General features: G+C 43.7%; 1 protein-coding gene across 1 annotated transcript in view; it reads left to right on the forward strand.

Annotated features, from left to right (window-relative positions):
- ZNF174 (zinc finger protein 174) overlaps positions 1-24,495 on the forward strand; it is a 47,744-nt gene that overhangs the window by 7,516 nt on the left and 15,733 nt on the right. Inside the window, 2 exon segments of the mRNA XM_037029931.1 lie at positions 1,639-2,227; positions 2,229-2,304. Of these exon segments, the coding sequence (XP_036885826.1) occupies positions 1,639-2,227; positions 2,229-2,304 (665 nt within the window).

The raw sequence follows: 24,495 nt of genomic DNA on the forward strand, positions 1-24,495 counted from the left end.
GTGTTCTTCATTTCTATGGTTCCACTCCTGATCTAGCTGTCCTCTTGGTTTGCTTTTGTTTTAGGTGTGGTTGTTAATAACTGTGAGTTTGCTGTCCTTTCACTGTTCATATTTTTCATCTTCTTTTTCTTATATAAGTCCCTTTAGCATTTCATATAATAAGGGCTTGGTGATGATGAACTCCTTGAACTTGACCTTATCTGAGAAGCACTTTATCTGTCCTTCCATTCTAAATGAAAGTTTTGCTGGATAAAGCAATCTTGGCTGTAGGTCTTTGGATTTCATGACTTGGAATACTTCTTTCCAGCCCCTTCTTGCCTGTAAGGTCTCTTTTGAGAAATCCGCTGACAGTCTGATGGGTACTCCTTTGTAGGTGACTGTCCCCTTATCCCTTGCTGCTTCTAGGATTCTCTCCTTCATTTTGGTCTTGGCTAATGTAATTATGATGTGCCTTGGTGTGTTCCTTCTTGGGTCCAACTTCTTTGGCACTCTCTGAGCTTCCTGGATTTCCTGGAAGTCTATTTCCTTTGCCAGACTGGGGAAGTTCTCCTTTATTATTTGTTCAAATAAGTTTTCCACTGGTGGCTATTTCTTTCCCCCTTCTGGTACCCCTATAATCCGGATGTTGGAACGTTTCAAGATGTCCTGGAGGTTCCTAAGCCTCTCCTCATTTTTTTGAATTCTCATTTCTTCATTCTTTTCTGTTTGGTCGTTTTTTTCTTCCTTCTGGTCCATTCCATTGATTTGAGTCCCAGTTTCCTTTCCATCGCTATTGGATTCCTAGACATCTCCCTTCATTTCAATTAGTTTAGCCTTCATGTGTTCCTCTAATTTGTGACTATAATCTACCAATTCTGTGAACATCCTGATAAATAATGTCTTAAATTGGGCTTCTGAGAGGCTGGCAATCTGTTGGTCACTTAGAGTTATTGGCTCTGGGACTTTGAGTTCTTCTTGCGCCATCTTTTGGGCTGTTCGTGCCTGTTCTGTAGCAGGATCGGAGCCCTAAAGTGTTCACCAGAGCAGGGCAACTAAGTCGCTGGGTTGTGACGTTGTATGTGGGGGCGGGGTCAAAGAGGGACAATGGCTTCCCTCTGCCGCCTGCTGCTGCGACCCCCCACCGCACCGCACCGCAGCCACCACCGTCACCAGGCCCACGTGTTTTGTTGCACTGCACGCAAGTGTGCCACTGCTGTCAGCCCTCCACCATTGAGTTCGCCCCCTGGGGCCTGCGTGGTCCGTCTCACTGTGCGCAAATGTGCGACCTTGGTCAGTCTGCCCCACACCCCGACTGGTTCCGGGCTGCCTGCGCGCCTAGGTCGGGGGATCTGTCCTGCCCAACCCAGCTCCGCTGCTGGCTCCACCTCTCTTACCGTCCCCGTTGCATGGTTCGTAGTTGTCGGACTTGCGTATAATTCCATTTTCTGGTCTTTGGGTGTGTCCTAGTTCTCCAAAACTTTTGTTGTATTCAAACTTGGTTGTGGGAGAAGGCACAGTGTTTCCACCTATGCCTCCATCTTGGTGGAAGTCCCCTCTATCTATATTTTAAAATTAAGTGACCATTGAATTTTTATCTCTATTCCTGAGATTTTCATGCTCTGCCTTATAGTTGGTTGATTTTTATGATTATTTCAACAGGATTAAAGCTCAAAAATGATGCTGAGAATCATCAATCTTTATGCCTTCCTGACTTAGAAATGCAAACACCAGGAGACATCGTTTCAAAAATGAGCAGAGTAGAAGTTCCCCAGGAAACAACAATCAAAGAAAATCATGGTGAAATACACAGGGTGGGGAAATGGCACCAAGATTTTTCAGTGAAGGAAAGAGAGAAACTTTCAGCCTGGAGACAAGAGCTGCTGACACTTATGGATCGTCACAAGAAAGAGCGCGCAGCAGAGAAGTCTTTTAAATGCCAGGAATGTGGGAAAAGCTTCAGAGTTAGCTCTGACCTTATTAAGCACCAAAGAATTCACACTGAAGAGAAACCATATAAATGCCCACAGTGTGATAAGAGGTTTAGATGGAGTTCAGATCTTAATAAGCACTTCACATCACATCAAGGATTAAAGCCATATAAATGCTCATGGTGTGGGAAGAGCTTTGGTCAAACTTCAAATCTCCACACACACCAAAGAACTCACACTGGAGAGAAGCCCTTTACATGTCATGAATGTGGAAAAAAATTCAGTCAGAACTCTCACCTTAATAAACACCGGAGAACCCACTTGTAACCTATGCATAAGAATCTTCAGCATGCATTTAAACCTTACACACCAGAAAGTCCATTGTCCAGTGTCCTCAGTCTGAAGAATTTTACTGAATGGAGCTTGACCCTAAACTTGCATTTTATGAAAAATGCAAATTTATGAAGCATGAAAATTTTTCATCAGTGCAAAATTTGGGTATATAAATGTTTCACAGAAAGGAATCAAGGTGGACTCTGCAGGGAATGTGTTACAAGTCATATTATTTACTGTTTTTACTTAAACCTTCAGGGAGTTTCTTAGCAAAAAGTGTTTAAAGAACATTCTGAATGAGGAAAAACATCTGTAGCATGGTCTTTTGACACAAAATCAATAACATCCTTGCTTTATTGCATACTATGACTTCAGGGTAGTAGTATTATCAATGTCAATAGTATCATAGGATACAGATGAAGTGTAGTGTAAAGTTTTCCAAGAACCAAATTGGATTTTCTTCCTTTCTCCTGTCGTTGGACGTCACATGAGTTCCTTCTTGAACTTTTTAGCCTCTTAGCTTTTGAATCCCATTAGCACAATTTTTCTGTAGTGAAATCATGTTTACTTTACAAGTAGGGAATCTACTGAATAACTAATAATATCTTATACCTCTTATTGGTGGTGTTTGAAAAATGAAAACATTTCTAATGAGATCATATGGAAATAGTTTGGAATTTTTAGCCATAGAATATGTATTAGATGTAAAGAAGAATTTTCTGCAATAGCACAATAAACTGTTTCCCTCACAAAGTCAATAGGATAAAACAGTCATAAAAGCCCAAAAGCCTTTTCCCAAGGCCCAAAAGAAAATTAATTAGAGTTCAGGATCAACTTCTCAGGCTTTTGTTGTTTCCTTATTTGGCTTTTAAAAAAATTCTTACCCAAGGATATGTTTATTGACTTTAGAGAGAGAGGAAAGGGGAGGGGTGGGAGAGAAACATCGATGGGTTGTTTCCTTTATGCACCCCAACTAGGGATCAAACCTACAACCTAGGTATGTTCCCTGACTGGGAATTGAACCTGTGACCTTTTGACTATCCATCCAACTGACCCACCTGCCAGGGCTGGCTTTTGTATGTTTTTAAGAATAAGGTAAGAGTCATGTTTGGGAGTTAGACTATACTGTATCTATTTCTAGCTTGTGGAACATTTTTTGATTGGTTACTGAAACACTCTTAAGTCTCCAATTTCTGTGAAATAGAGAAAACAGTCACCTCGGTTGATATGGAGATTACATGGGTTGAAGAAAGAAAAGCAGTAGTAGATGCAGTAAACAGTCAATGTGTGTTTCTTTCACTTTTCTCTGCTCCCCATATAGGTTGGGCAGACTGACTACATTTAAGGAGCAGATGTATTTGTGGCTCTTGCAGCTCCTTTCAGGAGCCGAGCCCTGGTGGTGAGGGTTATGCTGAGGGTATCACCTGGTGGTGAGATCAATGGCAGCTGTGAATCTCTAGTCTGCATAGCTCTTACCCAACAGCCTCAGCCTTAGACTTCTGGGACTCTCTCTCTTCCCCCAAGATGCATGTGGATTTTTTCTTGGCACTGTTCATTCATTTGATTTGATGAGGGCCTATTACGTTTTTCTAGCCTAAGAGCAGTACTTAGACCAAGTTTCTTATCACTATTCATTCATTTAATTTGATGAGGGCCCAGGCACTGCTATTCTAGATCAAGGATATAGTAGTAAACAAGAAAAAAAACAACAAACGCATACCCTTGTACAGCTTGTATTCTGGTGAACAGTAGAAATGAGAATGATTATGTTCTTGCAGTTAGGGTCATCAGGTCATTTTGATTAATGGGTTGTAAGAAGAAGTCTCACTTCTGGTCTGAAGCATTTATCTGTTGGTGCAAGACTCTAGTGCTCTCTCCCTGCCTCAGTCATGGAAGCACATACAGAGAGAGGAGCCATGGGATCAAACCAGTCTGGGATGCCATGTCCCCCACTTGGCAGGACAGCTGATTTGGAGAGTCCTGAGACCCACAATGGGCTTTGTAGGAACAAGTGAACTTAGTGTTTAAGCACAGAGATGGTGGTGGTGTATGTTTTTGCAGCGTAACCTGGCCTGTTTCAAAAAGTTCAAGGTCTTAGTGACCACAGTCATCTTCCTGGTCTCTGTGGACTTGACCCTAGTCACCTGTGGCCATACTGCCAAAGCTAGCCAAGGAACTGTACAGCTAAGGGCAGAGAGAAGCAAAGGCTTTGGAACCTGAAATTTCCAGGTGGTGGTGGACTACTCTTTCGCACAGTCACATCTGATTAAATCTGGCCTAAGAACAGTATTTTCTTAATCAGAACAAGTTCCTTATCCTTATCCTGTTCTTACAGTCAGATGCATGCTCCGCTCTCATCTATAGCCTGAGGAACAAAGAATTTAAGGGTGCACTGAAGAAGTTTCTAGATGGCTGAGGAGACACATGAATAGGGCTAACAGAAAAGCCATTGCTTTTCCCCCCCTTGGTTGATTTTAATTAGTAGCCAGAGTTGAGAACTTTGCTCTTAATGAATATATCTGTTTTGGGAAAACATCCATTTTTATCCCCTTCCTTCTCCTAAGACTTACATATTTTGAATTTAGTTATTGATCTCTGAGCAGAGGTGGGAAACAGCAGGCATTAAGATACTTACAGATACCTGTTTTTTTTTCTTGTTGGTTAATTGGAATACAATGAATCTTTTAAAAAATATATTGTCTTTGCTCTATGCTATTACAGTTTTCCCAATTTTCTCCCCTTTATCCCCCCTCCGCCCTACACCCCCCAGCCCTCTAGCATTCCCCCTACCTTAGCTCATGTCCATGGGTTGTNGCCAAAGCTAGCCAAGGAACTGTACAGCTAAGGGCAGAGAGAAGCAAAGGCTTTGGAACCTGAAATTTCCAGGTGGTGGTGGACTACTCTTTCGCACAGTCACATCTGATTAAATCTGGCCTAAGAACAGTATTTTCTTAATCAGAACAAGTTCCTTATCCTTATCCTGTTCTTACAGTCAGATGCATGCTCCGCTCTCATCTACAGCCTGAGGAACAAAGAATTTAAGGGTGCACTGAAGAAGTTTCTAGATGGCTGAGGAGACACATGAATAGGGCTAACAGAGAAGCCATTGCTTTTCCCCCCCTTGGTTGATTTTAATTAGTAGCCAGAGTTGAGAACTTTGCTCTTAATGAATATATCTGTTTTTGGGAAAACATCCATTTTTATCCCCTTCCTTCTCCTAAGATTTACATATTTTGAATTTAGTTATTGATCTCTGAGCAGAGGTGGGAAACAGCAGGCATTAAGATACTTACAGATACCTGTTTTTTTTCTTGTTGGTTAATTGGAATACAATGAATCTTTTAAAAAGTATATTGTATTTGCTCTATGCTATTACAGTTTTCCCAATTTTCCCCCTTTTATCCCCCCTCCGCCCTACACCCCCCAGCCCTCTAGCATTCCCCCCACCTTAGCTCATGTCTATGGGTTGTGCATATAAGTTCTTTGAATTCTGTTTCTTATACCATTCTTAACCTCTCTCCATCTATTTTATACCTACTAATTATGCTTCTTATTCCCTGTATCTTCCCCTGCTATTCCTCCCCTCCTCCCTACTGAAAACCTTCTATGTGATGTCCATTTCTCTGATTATGTTCCTGTTCTAGTTGTCTGCTTAGTTTTTGTTTTCATTGTTTTTCTTTTTTTTTTGAGGTTCAGTTGTTGATAGTTGCGAGTTTGTTGTCATTTTACTGTTCATAGTTTTGTTGATCTTTAATTTCTTAGATAAGTCCCTTTAACATTTCATATAATAAGGGCTTAGTGATGATAAACTTCTTCAACTTGACCTTATCTGGGAAGCACTTTATCTGCCCTTCCATTCTAAATGAAACCTTTGCTGGATAGAGCAATCTTGGATGCAGGTCTTTGGATTTTATGACTTGGAAGACTTCTTTCCAGCCCCTTCTTACCTGTAAGTTTTCTTTTGAGAAATCTGCTGACAGTCTGATGAGAACTCCTTTGTAGGTAACTGTCTCCTTTCCTCTTACTGTTTTTAAGATTCTCTCTTTATCTTTAATCTTGGGTAACTTAGTGATGACATGCCTTGGTGTGTTCCTCTTTGGGCCCAACTTATTTGGGACTCTCTGGGCTTCCTGGACTTCTTGGAAGTCTATTTCCTTTGCCAGATTGGGGAAGTTTTCCTTCATTGTTGTTCAAGTAAGTTTTCAATTTCTTATTCTTGTTCTTCTTCTGGCACCCCTATAATTTGGATATTGGAAGTTTAAAGTTGTCCCAGAGGTTCCTAGGCCTGTCTTCATTTTTTTTTGAATTCTTGTTTCTTTATTCTGTTCCGGTTGGATGTTTATTTCTTCCTTTTGTTCCAAATCATTGCTTTGTCAGTGGAGGTGGTAAATACTGTTGAGTGAGCTTGTGTAGTGTGTGGCCATCACACTCAAAATGGCTGAGTGAGGAGAGCAACAAATCTGCATCAGATTTTGCATTAAGATCAAACATTACTCCGTGGAAACTACTGAATAATTCAGGAGGCTTTTCAGGATGATACATACAATGATGCAGCACAAATGAAAGTGTGGCACAAATCCTTCAACGATAGCTGTAAATATGTTGAAAGTGATCCATGTGTGGAGATACATACAATGATGCAGCACAAATGAAAGTGTGGCACAAATCATTGCTTTGGGTCCTGGTTTCCTTCCTGTCACTGTTGGTTCCCTGAATATTCTGCTTTATTTCACTTTGGGTATATTTCATTTGTTCTTTCATTTTTCAACCAAGCTCAATCAGTTCTGTGAGCATTTGTATTACCATCGCTTTAAACTCTCCATCAGATAGGTTGGCTATCTCCTAGTCGCTAAGCTCACTTTCTGGAGTTTTGCTCTTCTTTCATTTGGGCCATATTTCTTTGACTTGGTGCACCTGTTAAATTGTAAGGGGGTGGGTGGGGCCTTTGGTATTCACCTGGGCAGGGCAACCCCCTTTGCTGCGCTGCTGCCCTGCCTGTGGGGGAGGGGTCAGAGAGGGAACAATGCAGCTTGCCTGCTTGGTTCTAGCTTTACTTTCCAACCAAGGCTGTGTGAGACTGGGAGTTTCTCCCACTGTGGCAACTCCCTGCTGTAGTCCACAGTCAGCTCTGAGTCTCAAGTTTCCTATTCAGCCAGCCCCCAACCTTGCTGCAGGTCCTTTCAGGAAGCCCTGCCCACAGGGTCCACCACCTTGGTGGTTTCTCTCTGTCTGGTTGACTGTTTCTTTAATTCCTTGGTTGTCAGAGTTCCATGCAGTTTGATTTCCTGGCACTTCTGGCTGTATATGTTTTTTTTTTTAAATATTTTATTTATTTATCTTTAGAGGGAAGGGAAGGAGAGAGGGAGAGAAACATCAATGTATGGTTGCCTTTCATGCGTCCCCTGCTGGGAGTTGGCCTGCAGGGAACTGGCCTGCAACCCAGGCATGTGCCCTGACTGGGAATCGAACCGCGATCGTCTGAGTCGCAGGCCTGTGCTCAATCCACTGAGCTACACCAGCCAGATGTATATGGTTTTTAGATTGGTTGTTATCCTTTTTGTTGTGCGAGGAAGCAAAGGATTTCTGCCTACACCTTCATGTTGGCTGGAACTAGGAGCCCTTGCTTTTCACAATCAGACTCTGCTAACTTTCTTTCTGTTGATATAGCCATCTATTTACCTTGCCCTCTGAATAGGGATACAGCAAGATACCCTAGAAAGTTCATGATACTAGGACCCAAGACACTTGAACATTTCGTTGTATTCTGCAATTACAGTAGTCAGTGGATCTCTCTAATACTGTTTCACCATCTGTAAAATGAACATAATAGCTAGTGGGTATGTCATAAAGGTCAAAGTAGATAGTCCATATAGGTATGCTTAAATTAAATTGCTCAGTGTTAAACAATCAAAGATGGAATATATAACCTACAGAGGTGTATCAGTCTATTTCACTTTTCACCTCCTGCCATTTATATCCTGATGGACTACTTTGCTTTCATTGTGCAAAGAAAAGTCTTCAGAAATTATTGAGGGATGAAGGAGGGTAGAATAAAGACAGACCATGTAGAAACTTCCATTATTCTTTTTCTCATACTGCACAACCTGATCCATTAGCTCCCTCTTGAATATATATATCTAGAATATCACAATCTAGACTAAACACATGAAAATTAAGGAAAGTGTGTGTCATATTAAAAGGGAAATTATGCCCTGGCCACTGTGGCTTGGGTGGAGCACTGTCCCATAGCCAAAAGGCTGTGGATTGAATCCCCAGTCCCACGTGTACAGAAAGCAGCCAATCAGTGTGGTTCTCTCACTTCAATGTTTCTCTCCCTTCCTCTCTGGAAGCAATGAAAAAATGTCCTCAGGTAAGTATGGAAAAAATGAAAAGGAAATGATTATCGAATAAGTTACAGTACATGCCTTAATGCAGGAGTTTTTTCTTTTTAAAAAATTTTTAAAAATACCCAAGAATATGAGATCTGTCCGGAAAAAGTTTGTTAATATAATGAGAACAGTTTGTACAACATTGGTGTAACCTGGCAACCGAGGAGAGTAGACAGGAATGCTCATGCATGAACAATAATGACTTCACTGTACTAGTCAGTGGAGGTGGTAAATACTGTTGAGTGAGCTTGTGTAGTGTGTGGCCATCACACTCAAAATGGCTGAGTGAGGAGAGCAACAAATCTGCATCAGATTTTGCATTAAGATCAAACATTACTCCGTGGAAACTACTGAATAATTCAGGAGGCTTTTCAGGATGATACATACAATGATGCAGCACAAATGAAAGTGTGGCACAAATCCTTCAACGATAGCTGCAAATATGTTGAAAGTGATCCATGTGTGGAAGACCTGCAATAAGCAGAACACCCGAGAATGTTGAACATGTATGGGCTGCAGTCAACAAAGATTGGCCACAGATAGTGCAAGAACGACAAGGAGAAGCTGATCTGGGAGTTCCAAAAACTACTGTGTCTGAGAATTTGACACAGGATCTTGGTACAAAATATGCTGTGGCAAAATTTGTCCCATGGTATCTGGTACCAGAGCAGAAGGAACATCATGCAGCAGTTGCTGATGACTTTGTTCAAACTGATACCGGTGAACCCAATTTCCTCAGAAAGGTCATAACCAGAGGTGAATCATGGGTCAATGGCTCTGATCTGGAAACAAAGGCCCAGTCATCCCAGTGGGAGTCACCTGGCTCTCCATGCCCAAAGAAGGTGCAGTAAAGTCACAACAAGATCAAAACCATGTTAACTGATTGGGAAGGTGGTGTCCATCACAAGTATGCTTCTCCAGGTCAAACAATAAGGAGTGCTACCTCAGTGTTGTCAGTTGACAGATGCAGTACAATGAAAATAGTCACAGCTGTGGGCAACCGGTGATTGGCAGCTTCATCATGACAATGTGCCCACTCATGCATCACGTCTCATGCAGAGTTTTCTGGCAACACATCAAATGACCCAGGCGACTCAGTCCCCGTTCAGTCCAGACTTAGCGCCCTGCAACTTTTGCCTTTTCCCAAAACTAAAAATCATCTTTGAAAGGGAAGATATCTCAGATTGTTGATTAGATTCAGGAAAATACAACAGGACAGCTGATGGCAATTGGGAGACCTGTGTGAGGTCCCAAGGTGCCTACTTTGAAGGAGTGAGGAAACGTATATACAATGTTGCCTGTATCTTGTATCTTCTTAAATAAATGTCTCTATTTTTCACATGGCTGGATATTTTATGGATAGACTGAGTTGTATGTTTATTGATTTTAGAGAGAGGAAAAGAGAAAGAGAAACATTAATGTGAGAGAGAAACATCATGCCTTCTGTACATGCCCAGCCAGGGATCAAACACACGACCTAGGTATGTACCCTCACCAGGAATTGAACCTGCAACTTTTTGGTGTACTGGAGAATACTCCAGCCAACTGAGCCACTCAGCCAGGGCACAGCAGGGTTGTTTGTTTGTTTAAAGATGAGGTAACGATATTGAAATGAAAATTTGAAGATACAGTAAAAGGGCAAAATTACAGATTAAAGTCCAGAAAGATCTATACAGTAATATTCATCTCCTCTAAGAGGGAGTGCAATTTTTTAGGTAAGAGATGGTGAGACTTTATATTTGATATAAGATTTTATTTATTTCTAGACAGAGGGAAAGAGAGGGAGAGAAACATCAATGTGTGCTTGCCTCTCATGCACTGCCTACTGGGGACCTGGCCCACAACCCAGTCATGTGCCCTGACCTGGAATTGGACCAGCAACCCTTTTACTTACTGGCCTTTTATTTATTTATTCACTCAGTCCACTGAACCACACCAGCCAGGGCTACAAGACTATTTTTAAGTGTGAATGTTTTTGTGGCACCTATTAATAAGAACAGGGGATAAAACAATGGGTTAGTTACAAGTTTTAGTCTCACTCTTGACATTAGACACTTAAATTTTGTATCAGATTCCTTGTTTGGAGGATGGAAATCAATATTGGTGTCATAAAAGTTGCGATGATGAGTTAATATGTACATGTTTAGAACTGTGATAAGCACAAAAGCATTACATTTATTTCATTATTGTTGCTCCTGTAACTCAGTGTGAGCTCAACTAGGAGTGGTCTAAGGACCTATCCAAGTACAGAAGTGGAAGCATTCTGCAACCAGAACACCAATAAACTAATACAAGATATTAACAAATGCCCAGACTCAACAGTGGGCTGAGCAGTAATCCTGTTGAGTCTGGGCTGACCAGACTCAACAGTGGTTTTGATCTCAGTGGCCCTTTGTGGAGGCTGTCCACACTTTGGCCAGGAGTGTTGTCAATGACAGGAAGGTGGAAACAGGTGGAGAAGTGGAAGGATGGGGAAGGTGGGGAAGGTGGTGTATGCAGTGTTTCTGTGACCTGCACCTCTTCGGACTTAGGCCTCACTCATGCATCTGGCCTTCTGGAAGTCCTGACTTGCCCTGTGGAAGATTTGGATCTTCCAGTTTGGAAAACTTTGCCTCTCTGGTGATGTGGTGATGTGAGCTTGGCTTTTATTGTCAGAGTGGCCCCTTATTGCTGTGGCTCAGCCCTCTACTCATTTCTTCTGCTCAGAGTGATGGTGAACTGGCACCACTTTCCACTCTTGGGAGGTAAGGGAATAGAGCCCGTCGGCTCTGGTGCCCACTAGGGCCCTGCTGTTCAGTTCCCACAGTTCCCAGCTGACAACTCCTTTGAAAGGCTGTGAGCCCCTTGCCCTTGAGATTCACTCTAATAAAACACTCATGCACTAAGGCCTATTGCGTCCTTGTGCACCCTTGTGCTGGGCAGTGGGGACACAGAAAATTCAGACATGCCACTTGCCCTCAGAGAGCTCCCAATCTGGTTGAAGAGATAAACCCGCCAGAAACAAATTCTGGTACTAGGTGGCAGGAAGTAAGGTGCCCTGAGAGAGATTCACAGGCAGACCCAAGGAGTACAAGGAATTAGGAGGTTTCAAGAAGGCAGTGGTGGTGGTGTTAGCAGCCCTTGTGGTTTTCTTGCCTTCTTTGATGGTGTTCTCCTTGAGAACTTAATCTTTTTACTTATTTCTACATTTCTAATGCATAGGCTTAGGTACCCTTCCTCACCTGTTTGGGAAGAATGCCAACTGGGAGCCTCTTGTGTTCAGTGTAAATAGAATGAATCTTTACCTGGGCAAAGAGTATTCTGGGCGGGAAAAGTTTAGTGGGCAAGAGCACTAAGACTGGAAAGCACAGAGACTATTCCAGGACCTGAGACCAGGTCACCTGTGCTAGATTGTAGGATGTTTATAGGGTAATGGGTAATGAGACTGAGATAGGTTGAACCTTGAATTCCAGAGAGAGTTCTGCAAGCTTGAGATCCTGGCTTATTTCAGTGGCAATAGAAGGTCTTGAAGGCTTTTGAGGAGAGTAGTAATACAATTGGATTAGGTTTGTAAAAAGTCAAGAAGTCCAGATCTGCTCTGTAGGAAGACCAGGTGGACAGATGCAAGACTCTTGCACCAGCCTGGTCTAATGTTATGTTCCTAGACAAGGGCTTCTCAACCAGGGGCAATTTTGTGCCTCAAAGACCTTTGGTGATGTCTGGAGGCAATTGTATTGTCACTACTGGGGGATGGTAATGCCATCTATGGGAGGAGGCCAACGATGCAGCCAAATCACCCAGAATACACAGGACACATACGCAGTCTCCCACCCCCAACAAAGACCCATCCAGCCCCAAACAATAGTGCCCAGGTTAAGAAATCCTGCTCTAGAATGAAAATAGTGAAATTGGACCAGAGACAGTGTCAGAGCCAATGATCATTTTTACCATCCTTTGGTATTCTTTAAAATGCATAAGTTCTTGATATGCTGTCAATTCATCAGGTCTCTCATGTATTTTCACCCTCTCATTCATTTGCTAAATATTTATTTCCCATCACACACTATTTGATATCCTGTGATTCTGCAATGAACAAATCAAATTCCCTACTCTTTAAGAACCTTGCATTCTTTTTAGGGGATGATAGACATTAATCTTACAAATATACATCATAACAATACTGCCCTGGTAATATTAACATGCAATGTAAGGTCTCTGCTCTGAGGTTGCATAGGAATTGTTGAATTGTTGAATGTGAGAGACAAGTAATTAAAAATTTTCAAATTGACTTGACCCATGTTAAAATCCTGATCTTTTTCTCCAGTCACTACGCAAGTCACTTAACATAGATAGCAGGTATGGACTGGAGCTACCAGAAAACCCAGACTTAAATTGCAATTCTCAGTAACCCCAAATTTATGAAAAAACTTGATAAGTGCCACTAGAGTGACCAAGTGAATGGGGATTGCCTAAGCAGCTTCAGGAGCACAGCTTCCTCCAGATGCCAGAGTAGGGCAGCCACATCTTCAAAAATTTTCAGGCTAACTACTCCACTACAGGGAGTGGCAAGATTCCTTGCTAGTATCCTATGTTCTCCACAAGTAAAGAGTGCTCAGTTCTTCTCTGGTTTTCATCCAGAAGCTAAGCCAAGGATGAGCAACAGGACTGCAAGGAGGCTGGACCTGATGATAGTGAAAATGAGGATCCACTCATGGTGAAGTGAGCAATAAAATGGGCACCCTGGTTCAGGATAATGTAAGCTTCAGGCTGTTCCTAAACTGACTGGTAAGGCAGTCCCCTTACAGGAGAGGCATAGAGGAGTTGGCAAGAGGAAAGAAAAATTGTGTAAGGAGATTTTAGAGGCCCAGCCCTTGCATTGGCTGTGACCACCAATCTACCACCTTAGGCTGAAGAACCACAATAGGTATGTGAAAAGGGTGGAGATCAATAGGCTTTGCCCTACATTTCTCTGTATTGTAGTGAAAATATCTGATCCAGTCTATGGGAACGGGTTCGGAATCCTTGGAAAAAAGGAATAGTGTCAATTGAAAACTTTGTTCAATTAGTTAAAATGTTTCAGTGAAGGAAGGAGGTAAAGAAACCGCATTAAGAGCCCTGCGAGTTAGTTTACAGGAGGAGGTAACTTGGCTATTTAGTGAAACTCTGAAGGGCTAAACCGAACTAAGAGGGTAATGTTACATATCTGAAGAACTCTGTAGACTTTGGGATGCTGCCCACTTCAAGTTCCTTCTCAAGTGGGTAGTGCAGTAACAGGCCGTGCTGGGTAATGGGAAGTAGACAGTAAGGTAACAGAGATCGTAACCATAGGCAGCAGCTACCATACATGGGATTGGGAGAATACAAGAAAAAGTTTGTGTGTATCAGAACTTGGAAGGTTGGAAGAGAGGCCCTGCTGAGCTGACATTCAAATCCTGGGGGATTGGTGGCTAGGTGGTGCTGCCTGGGTGGTACTGGTGCCTCTGATAGGTCCACTGAGGATATTTCTAGAAGATCGTCTCTCTGTTCACTGCCATGTATCTAGCTCCTACTACAGTACCTGGTACCAATCAAATATTCCTTCAATGAATGAATTCCCTGATTCTTACCTGTCTACTCCAGACCATCCAAAATAGTTCATGGGCAAGGGTTATGAATTCTAGTATTGTGTTCCTTTTTCTGCCCAGTATACTCAAGAATAAAACAATTTGATGGGTAGAGGCAATCTAAAACTGCAAGGAGGTCAACGGTTGCATCACAGTTTCCCGACCACTGCACACCCATGAGTGGGAGAATACTGACAGCGAGGCCTCAGTGAGTAGGTATTTCCTTAGCATATTCATTTACTTTCACTGGCTCTGCTCATTTATAAATTCTAACTTCTTGGAGTTCTCATATCCAAAGCCCTTCAATAATATAACTATCCCATGGGCTATCCCTTTCCTCACCAAGAATCTCCAATGAAGTCAGGCTGTCCCAAACAGGTCATATTCAAGCCCAACTCTTCCCCCTTGCCAAGGATTTTGGAAGATGTTCCTTTTTGCCCCTGTGTAAAGTAGAGGTAAGTGTGTGACACTGGGAACTGGCCTGCAAAGCTTGTCCTAAGGGCCATGCTCAAGGAAGTTGTATGCAGGGTAACATGTAGTGGCACCAGCAAGGCTCGAACTGGGGAAACACTGAAGTATACCCTTCTGTCCTGCATTTGCTTCTCCTTCTTTCCCTTTGAGGTAGAGTATGTGTTCTTCTTTGCTCGTATTTAATTCCTTAGACAGGCCGAGACCATGTCACTCTTACTTCTCACCATAGCTTAGCTAAGGTACTAATAGCTCAAGTGCTCAAGCCAAGAACCATGGACACTGTACCATCTATCTGCCACTTTAAATGCATGGATATTTCACAACAGCTTAAATATTTATGCCTTGTTCTAAATTGGTAAGTTTGATGTTGCTTCTACTGCCCTTCGTACCCAGCCTTCCTTTCATCTGCTGTCAGAATCTCATGCAGTCCCTGCATTTTCCTTATGCCTATGATCTCCATTCTTGGTGACAGTTCAAACCCTTCCCACCCAATTTTATTTCTCCTTTCCCCATTTCCTGCCCTTTATTCGGTCTCTATATGTCTTACTGCCCTGAAACAGGTTCTATACTTAGATCCCTATCAGGATCCAGCAGGCTTCAACATGAGTATAAAGTTTCTAATTGAGAAAACTACAACCAAAAGCCAAGGAAGTGGAGGGAGAAACGCCTTTACTTTCATCATAAATAGCAGTGCTTACAAACTTGTAAAACCTGTGTAAGAGAGAAGAAACCAGAAACTGGGTTGAGGGTGATGGTAAAATGAGAAATCTTATAAACTTAAACTAGGTATTGCACTTGCTGTAAGATCAGGTCGCCTAGATTTAGTATTGCCCAAATGGCTTAACCTGTCCTTCCTTTCCTTTGTTCCCTTCTAGGTGGTGACTTCATTGCAGAGTAGTGATCTGCCTGGAAGGCAGCAGTAGTATAAAACAGTAAATGCCTAGAGGTCAATTATTGCTTTAGAACAGAACCAAGCTGCTAAAATTCTAGATGTGCTCCCCAGCAGGTGGGGGAGAATTCCTTCTCTGACATGGCCCAGAAACAGTTCTCAGGCCACTAGGCACGCTTTCTATGTTCAGAACAAGAATACTCAAGTTTTCTGGCACAGATTATTATGGGTTTTAGAGCCTTCTTCCCCTACGAAGCAAAATGGAAATCCACAGTGAAACAAGACCATGAAGTTGTGGGCAGAAACAGAAAGAGTTCTACTTCTGTAGGTTGATTCTATTCCTGGACATGGTTCTTGAGATCCAGTTGTCAGAATCTCTAAGAACTGCTAAGCCAGGGACTGGCTAGTAGAACTCTCCACAGCAGAGGGAAGGTCTAAGAAACACATGAAGCTCTAAGGAACACAGAGTTGATGCATCTGGTTTTCTATAAACACTGCACATCTCTTCCTTCCTCTGATATAAATCTGTAATGTGTATCTCAGTGTGGGCTGAGGACAGAGATCTTAGTGAAGCTTCTCTCAAGCTAAAGGCACTTGTATGACCTTTCCCCATTGTGGGTTTTCTGGGGGGCAGTCAAGTTGGATCTGTCACTGAAGCCTTTCCCACACTTGGCACACTCGTACAGTCTCCCCACAGTGTGAACTCGCCAGTGAGTGCCAAACTGGGAACCACTGTTGAGTCTCTTCCCACAGATGGTGCACTGACAAGGCTTCCCCCCAGTGTGGATCCTCTGGTGGACAATGAAGCTGGAGCTCTGGTTGAAGCTTTTCCCACATTCCCCCCTTGGTATGGTCTCTCCCCTGTATGAGTTCTCCTGTGGGCAGTGAGGTTGGAGCACTCACTGGATCCTTGTCCACACTCACTGCACTTCTGAGGCTTCTCTCATGTGTGGAGTCTCTGATGCCAAAGAAAATAAGAACCTCAGCTAATGTTCTTCCCACATCTGTAACATTTAGAAGCTTTTTCCAGTTCAGGGGCTGACTGGTGATAAGAGGAGGGAGAACTCTGAGAGCATTTTCTCCCACACAAGAGATGTGTCCAAGGCTTCTCCTCAGTCCAGTCTCTGGTGACTCATCCTCCCCTGGGATGGGGCTGTCTCCTCACTCTCCCCTGGACAATGTCTACATTGCTTTCTTGACATTGGCTCAGCCTCCCAGAACGTTTTTAGCTCAGAGTGGCAAAAAGACTTCTGCACTAGACTTTCTCTATGAAGCTGTGTTCATCTCTACTTCTTCTGAATCATCCCATTTCAGATCCCCTTTTGAAACCCCATTCTTCATCTCAAAACCTGAAGAATAAAATTACATTGGATTCTGAAGAAAGAAAACAATGGAATGAGGAAAGAGTTACAATTCAACTACCATAAAGAAGAAATACCTAACTGGAATTTTTCGTGTGCCTCAGTCTTCTGCTAAGAAAACACCTAAATTTTATTTTCCAACTGTAATACTGTAATTTTTAGCTCCAAATTTGTGGTCACTTGTAAATATATTGAACATCTCCCTGCTTTACTCTTATTCTGTAAGTTTTTGCATGTTCTGACATGACAAAATTGAAGCAAAAAATGAGGCTCTGTGTCAACTGCCCATTCTTCTATAGGTGTGGTCACCATTGTTGATAGCTTAGCTTCTGGGAGCTGAATGTTAATAGGCCACCACAAGTTTGGGCAGCTCAAAGAAGAATAAAGCATTTCTGAACACCTGGCAAGCACAGACTTAGGGTATGAAAGGAAGGAAGCAGAAAGAGTCTGGGCTGGAGGCCTAACTGGGCAATGTGGGGAAGCAAAGGAAGTGCAACTGCATGAGAAAAAAATGTTGTGGACTCTGAAAGAGACCAGCAAATGCAAAATCAGGGCCCTAAAATGCAAGGGAAATCATCCTTCAAATGCATGAAAGCCAAAGCTCTCTGACCTGTGCATGTTACTCATCAAGAAGAAGACAAGGCCAGGAGCAGAAACAGCCCTTTCTAAGTGTACTTTCCCATCCTTTGACCATCAGAACCAAGAGTCTTACTCAATCTGTTTGGAAAGAGGACTGGCAGGTCAGCTCCCCTAACTTCCTGGCCAGGAACCCTGAAGTCCTTTTCATCCCTGGCTATACCATCCACAGCAGTACCTTCTCCAAACTCTGTGAACTCCCTGTTCTGCTGACTCAGCTTTCCAGACTCCATGTCCCTTCCTCTTGGCCAGAAACAGCATCACTTGCCACAGGAGATGCAGAGGAGCTCGAAAGGGCATCGATTTTTCATGAAAGATACATGGCTCCGGCACGTGACCTCTCCTCACTTTGCAGTAACCTGACTGTAGGCTTTGGAACTTGGTGTGACACTGCTCTGGGGTCCCCAGGAAACCCTGCCCCTGGATTTATTCCCCCACAGCCTGTAGTTTACTAACGGCTCTGGAGTTATGAAACACAATTACTGAGAGTGGCCAGGAGTGTCTTGTTCTCATTGCCCCTGTGCATACCTGCACCAGAGGACAAAGAACACAGAGGTCAGATCAGAAAGGACTGGACACCTCAATGCAGGGTTCTAGCAGCCCAGCATACAAACTTCTAAAACTATGCCGGAACTGACTACCATCACGCAGAAGACAAACCATCCTGTCCAACTGGGAAAGACTGCAGTGTATTAACTAAAGCTGCCCTTTTTTTATTTCTCTTTAATTATCCTGAATCCCACTCGTTTTCCCTTAAGGCAGTGCTTGCCTGTCTCCACAATGGTGGGAATCCCTAAGGGGGTGTGGTCACATAAGAGGATCTGGGGAACGGGCAAGTCTTGGAGGGAAGCAAAGATTCAGAGAAGAGAAGAGCTGATCACAGGACACTTCTGCCTATTTACACCCACTTCTGGAAAATGTTCACAGAAAAGCTCAGCCACTTCCCCATATAGTTGATGGCTCTGTTGTACACTGGAGTTTTTGGAAAATCCAAGGCTCTCTAAAAACAGAGAGGAAAGTCCTGGTTTCATTAGTGGCCAAGAGTATACCTGCTACTTTTCCATACACCAAGTCTGGCTGTTGTGCATCACTCTTTATTTTTTTCTTCCCCCTTTGCTAGTGTCTCATGGGCTTCAACTCCAGTCTCAGTTGTGACTCAGAGTTCTCAGTGGAAACTCAGAATTTTTCTTTACTCTGCAGTAGTGAATATCTGGGTCTCTGTGTGTTTACTCTGACTCAGCCCAGAGATGACATTCAGACCATGAATGGGAAACCTTGCATGTAAAGAAGCAGGGAGGAGTTATCAAGGCCAAAGGCAGCTGCAGAGAGTGTCTCTGACTGATTGTCAGGGAGGCTTCTCTGAAGAGGAGCAGCCCACATGGGGCAGAACTGACTTGAGGAAGGGAAGTGATCAGTCCTGAGAATGACAAAGGGCTCTTGGTGCCTCTTCGAGGACCTAGGCGTAGAAGTGGACTCTCATGGTTGGGTTGTTTTGTTAATCTCCTGTCACTCAAGATACCACAGCTCTGTGTGTGAGCACATGTTCATTCATCTTTCATCCATTCATTGCAGTCTATGCCTCACTAATTTCTGTCTCCTGTTCTGTGTTTCTCCTCCTGTCTTTTCTCCCCCTCTTGCCACTGACCCCCTCACACTCTCTGTCCCCACTGCTTTTCTTCTCATGCCCCTCCCTAGCACTTGCTCATGGTTCACATGTGCTGTCCATCCCTGTCATGAGACCTCTGACTCCATTGCTTTCCGTTCCTTTCAGTCTCTGTGTCCGTCTGTGTCTTCCTTTCTGTGTGTGTGTCTCTCTGGATCTTCCTTTCTCTGTCTTCTTTTTCTTTATTTTTCTTACCTACTCTCAGTATTTTTCTTCTTTTCCTTTACCTAAAAGACTCCCCACTGCCTTTGTCTCCTTCCTTCTCAGGTTCTTTCGGACTCTCCCTTTCTCTCTGAACAACTGAGCACCTCCACTCTGGACCTAGAGAGAATACAGATCCTTACCTAGCAAGATGTTTGCCATCCTTCTACATAACACCCCAGCAGAGACGGCCTTCCTGGGTATAGGACCAAGGTGTGTCTGTCTTTCCTGACAGAGGGATACAGTTCTGTCCTCACACATGACTGGCCCCTGTAATAACACTGGGGGCGGCTGCTACTGATAAATAGCTCTGCTCTAGCCTTGGGGTGGGGCAGAGATAGCACCACAGTCATCAGGTCAGAGGCAAAGCAAGGCGAGTGTGGTCAGGCCTCTGAGAGAAGGATAGGGTAGGTAAGCAGTCATGTGAAGATGTCAGCGTGGACAGAATAAGAAAACAACTCAGGAAAAGCTCAGTGGACCACCTTAAAGTCTAATATCTCTGGGAAAGAATGAATTTTAGAGTGAGAGTCAGGGCAAGGTGAAATGGGAACTTCAAGAAACCAAAAATGTCCACCCTAACTCACCCGGGTCGCAGTAATACAGAGCACGGCACCTGTCTCCTGGTCTTAAAGACCCCTCTTTTGGAGATGGTTCCTGGCAGCCTGTGGAGTAAGCCAAGCTTGGGGAGAGACATCCAGTATTAGAGAGCGGCTTCCACATAACTGAAGTTTCTGAGTGGAGTCCCTGGGCCAACAGCATCAGCAGCACCTGGGAATCTGTCACAAATGCACATTCTCTGGCCCCACCTCAGATCTACTGAATCAGAAAGTCTGGAAGTGGTGGCTAGAAATCTGTTTTGCTATGTCCCCAGATGAGTGTGATGCACACTCAAGTCTGAGGAAGACTTTCATAGCCAGTGGCCTCACTGTGTGTAAAAAAGTCTATTTCACCAGATTCTTCTTTGTTTAATAGCTTTTTTAAAAATTGTTTTTTTAAAATATAGTTTATTGATTATACCATTACAGTTGTTCTATTCCCCCCTTCATTCCCCTCCACCCGCACACTCCCTCCCCCACCCTTCTCCCCCCTTAGTTTATAACCACGTGTCTCAACTTCTTTAGATTCTATATTTCCCCCACTATTCTCGCCCCCCCATCTCTTTTCTGCCTACCATCTATGCTATTTTCTGTGCCTTCTCCCCCCTTCTCCTCCTCCCACCCCCCTGTTTCTAACCCTCCATGTGTTCTTCATTTCTATGGTTCCACTCCTGATCTAGCTGTCCTCTTGGTTTGCTTTTGTTTTAGGTGTGGTTTTTAATACCTGTGTGTTTGCTGTCCTTTCACTGTTGATATTTTTCATCATCTCTTTCTTATATAAGTCCCTTTAGCATTTCATATAATAAGGGCTTGGTGATGATGAACTCCTTGAACTTGACCTTATCTGAGAAGCACTTTATCTGTCCTTCCATTCTAAATGAAAGTTTTGCTGGATAAAGCAATCTTGGCTGTAGGTCTTTGGATTTCATGACTTGGAATACTTCTTTCCAGCCCCTTCTTGCCTGTAAGGTCTCTTTTGAGAAATCCGCTGACAGTCTGATGGGTACTCCTTTGTAGGTGACTGTCCCCTTATCCCTTGCTGCTTCTAGGATTCTCTCCTTCATTTTGGTCTTGGCTAATGTAATTATGATGTGCCTTGGTGTGTTCCTTCTTGGGTCCAACTTCTTTGGGACTCTCTGAGCTTCCTGGATTTCCTGGAAGTCTATTTCCTTTGCCAGACTGGGGAAGTTCTCCTTTATTATTTGTTCAAATACATTTTCCACTCGTGGCTGTTTCTTTCCCCCTTCTGGTACCCCTATAATCCAGATGTTGGAACGTTTAAAGATGTCCTGGAGGTTCCTAAGCCTCTCCTCATTGTTTTGAATTCTCATCTCTTCATTCCTTTCTGGTGGGATGTTTTGTTCTTCCTTCTGGTCTATTCCATTGATTTGAGTCCCAGTGTCCTTTCCATCGCTATTGGTTTCCTGGACATCTCCCTTCATTTCAATTAGTTTAGCCTTCATATGTTCCTCTAATTTGTGACTGTACTCTACCAATTCTGTGAGCATCCTGATCAATAGTGTTTTAAATTGGGCTTCTGAGAGGCTGGCAATCTGTTGGTCACTTAGAGTTATTGGCTCTGGGACTTTGAGTTCCTGTGCCATCTTTTGGGCTGTTCGTGCCTGTTCCGTAGCAGGAGGATTGGAGCCCTAGGTGTTCACCAGAGCAGGGCAACTCAGTCACTGGGTTGTGACGTTGTATGTGGGGGCGGGGTCAAAGAGGGACAATGGCTTCCCTCCGGCGCCCGCCGCCACGACCCTCACCAGCACTGCAGCCACCACCGTCACCAGGGCCACGCGCCCCACTCCACTGCACGCGAGTGTGCCACCGCTGTCAGCCCTCCACCACTGAGTTCGCCCCCTGGGGCCTGCGTGGTCCATCTCACTGTGCGCAAATGTGTGACCTTGGTCAGTCTGCCCCGCACCCCAACTAGGTCTGGGCTGCCTGCGCTCCTAGGTCTGTCCTTCCCGACCCTGCTCGGCTGCTGGCTCTGCCTCTCTTACCGTCCCCGTTGAACGGTTCATAGCTGTCGGACTTCCGTATAATTTGGTTTTCTGGCCTCTGGGTGTGTCTTAGTTCTCCAAAACTTTTGTTGTATCCAAACTTGGTTGTGGGAGAAGGCACAGTGTTTCCACCTATGCCTCCATCTTGGCGGAAGTCCCCCTTTTAAAATTGTTTTAACCCCAAAGAAATATGTACATATTATCAAAAGAAAAAATTTAAGACAATAATTGTGTGTGTTGGAGCGGGTGCTGCCCCAGCTGGTGTGGCTCAGTTGGTTGGGCATTGTTCCACAAACTAAAAGGTCACCGGTTTGATTCCCAGTCAGGGCATATGCCTATGTTGTGAGTTTCCCTTCCTCCCTTCCCCTCTCTCTAAAATCAAAAATAAAATATAATTTAAAATGGTGGCAGGGGATGGAATGTCCTATAGCCAAATACTAGAGACAACCACATGCTCTTAAAAATACCATAGTAATGTGGTATTTTTATTTATCTCAGACCTTTTATTTATTTCAGACCAAGATAATGTATTCTTTCCCAGATCTCCACCTTTAAGAATTCTACAAAGGAAACGGTTCGTTTTGATGATTACTGATGGGCTTCAGAGGACATTTGAAAGTTCCAACACTTAGGATCCGAGTAGCCTATGGGAACGGTGAGTGAAGGAAGCAGACTTGGAACCCAATGAGTCCTGCCCGCCCCTGCTTAACTTACAGACCCCAGAGCCCCAGAAATCACACACCAGAGAGCACAGGTTTCCCAAGGATTAAAAAATAAATAAATGTTGAGTGGCAAAGAGACTATTTACATTACGTAAAAAATACAAAAGCAGCCCTGGCTGGTGTGGCTCAGTGGACTGAGTGCTGGTCTGTGAACCTAAGAGTCACTGGTTGCATACTCAGTCTAGGGCACATGCCTGGGTTGCTGGCCAGGTCCCCAGCAGGGGGTGCATGAGAGGCAACTACACATTGATGTTTCTCTCCCTCTCTCCCTCCCTTCTCTTCTTTAAAAATAAATAAATAAATATATAATCTTTAAAAAATACAAAGGTAAATAAACTTCTTAGACAATTATCCATTTCATCAACAGATGCTTGCCAATTTAAACACCATGAAGACACCAAGTTTTCCTCCAGGATTTGAGTTCTATATAGATGAGCTAGGTTTCAAAACTTATTTAGCAACTTGTAATGGCAGCTTTCAATTCAGCAGAAAAAGAAGTGGTGGTCTTTAGGCTATCTAAAAAGGTATGGAGCCAGAGTGCTTCTTGGAAAGAGATTTCTAAATTCAGAGTCTTGGTCTATCCATGCAATGGAATATGAGTCAGCCATGAAAAGGAATGAAGTAATGATATATGCTGGAAACATACTAAATGAAAGAGGCCAGACACAACAGGTCATGTATTATAGAATTCTACTTCTATGAAATGTCCAGAACAGGCAAATCCACAGAGAAGCAACGAAAAGCAACTGCTTAATGGGTATAGCATTTCCTTGTGGGGGTATAAAATCTTTCGGAACCAGCCAGCAGTAGTTAGTGTATAACCTTTTTAATGTATTAAATGCTACTGAATTGTTCACTTGAAAATGACTAATTTTAGCCCTGGCTTGTGTGGCTTAGTGCATTGAGTGCCAGCCTGTGAACTGGAAAGTTGCAGGTTCATTTCCTGGCCAGGGTACATGACTGGGCTATGGGCCAGGTCCCCAGCTGGAGGTGTGTGAGAGGCCACTGAATGATGTTTCTCAAGCACATTGATGTTTTCCCCCCTTTCTCCTTCCCTTTCTCTCTCTCTAAAAATAAATTTAAAAATATTTCTAAAAATGGCTAATTTTAGACTTCCAGCCAAGATGGAGGCATAGGTAGACACACTGTGTTTCCTCGAACAACCAAAATAAGGACAACAACAATCAGAAACAAAGTAACAATGAAAACTGAAAGAAAATTGAACCGTATGGAAGTCTGACAAACAAGGAGTTAAAATAGACACATTCATCCAGACCAGTAGATGGGGTGGAGTTGGGTGCCCGAGCAGAGAGGGGTCATGGCACAGGAAGCAGTGACACCAAGCGTGCAAGGCATCCCAGGTGCGCAAGGTAGCACCAGGCAGACCCTGGGCACCCAGGCAGCAGCTGGCAAACCCCGGGCATGGGGTAGCAAACGGCAGACCCAGCGAGGTGGCGATTGAGAAGCAGGGCACTGTGCACAAGGTGGCTGGCTGACCAGGCAGCAGTGCCCCATTCACGCACAGATAACTGGGGAGTGAGACAGATTGCGCAACCCAGGGTCCCAGCGCTGGGAAATAAAGCCTCATAACACCAATTGAAAACACTTGTGGGGGGTGAGGTGCAGGGAGAGACTCCCACCCTCACAGAAAAATTTGTTGGAGAAACCCACAGAGTCCTAGAATGCACACAAGCCCACCCACATGGGAATCAGCACCAGAAAGGCTCGGTTTGCCTGGGGGA

The sequence above is a fragment of the Sturnira hondurensis genome, unplaced genomic scaffold (genome assembly GCF_014824575.4).
Source record: "Sturnira hondurensis isolate 20B ecotype Veracruz unplaced genomic scaffold, ASM1482457v3 Scaffold0020579, whole genome shotgun sequence".
In the NCBI taxonomy this organism is placed as follows: Eukaryota; Metazoa; Chordata; class Mammalia; order Chiroptera; family Phyllostomidae; genus Sturnira; species Sturnira hondurensis.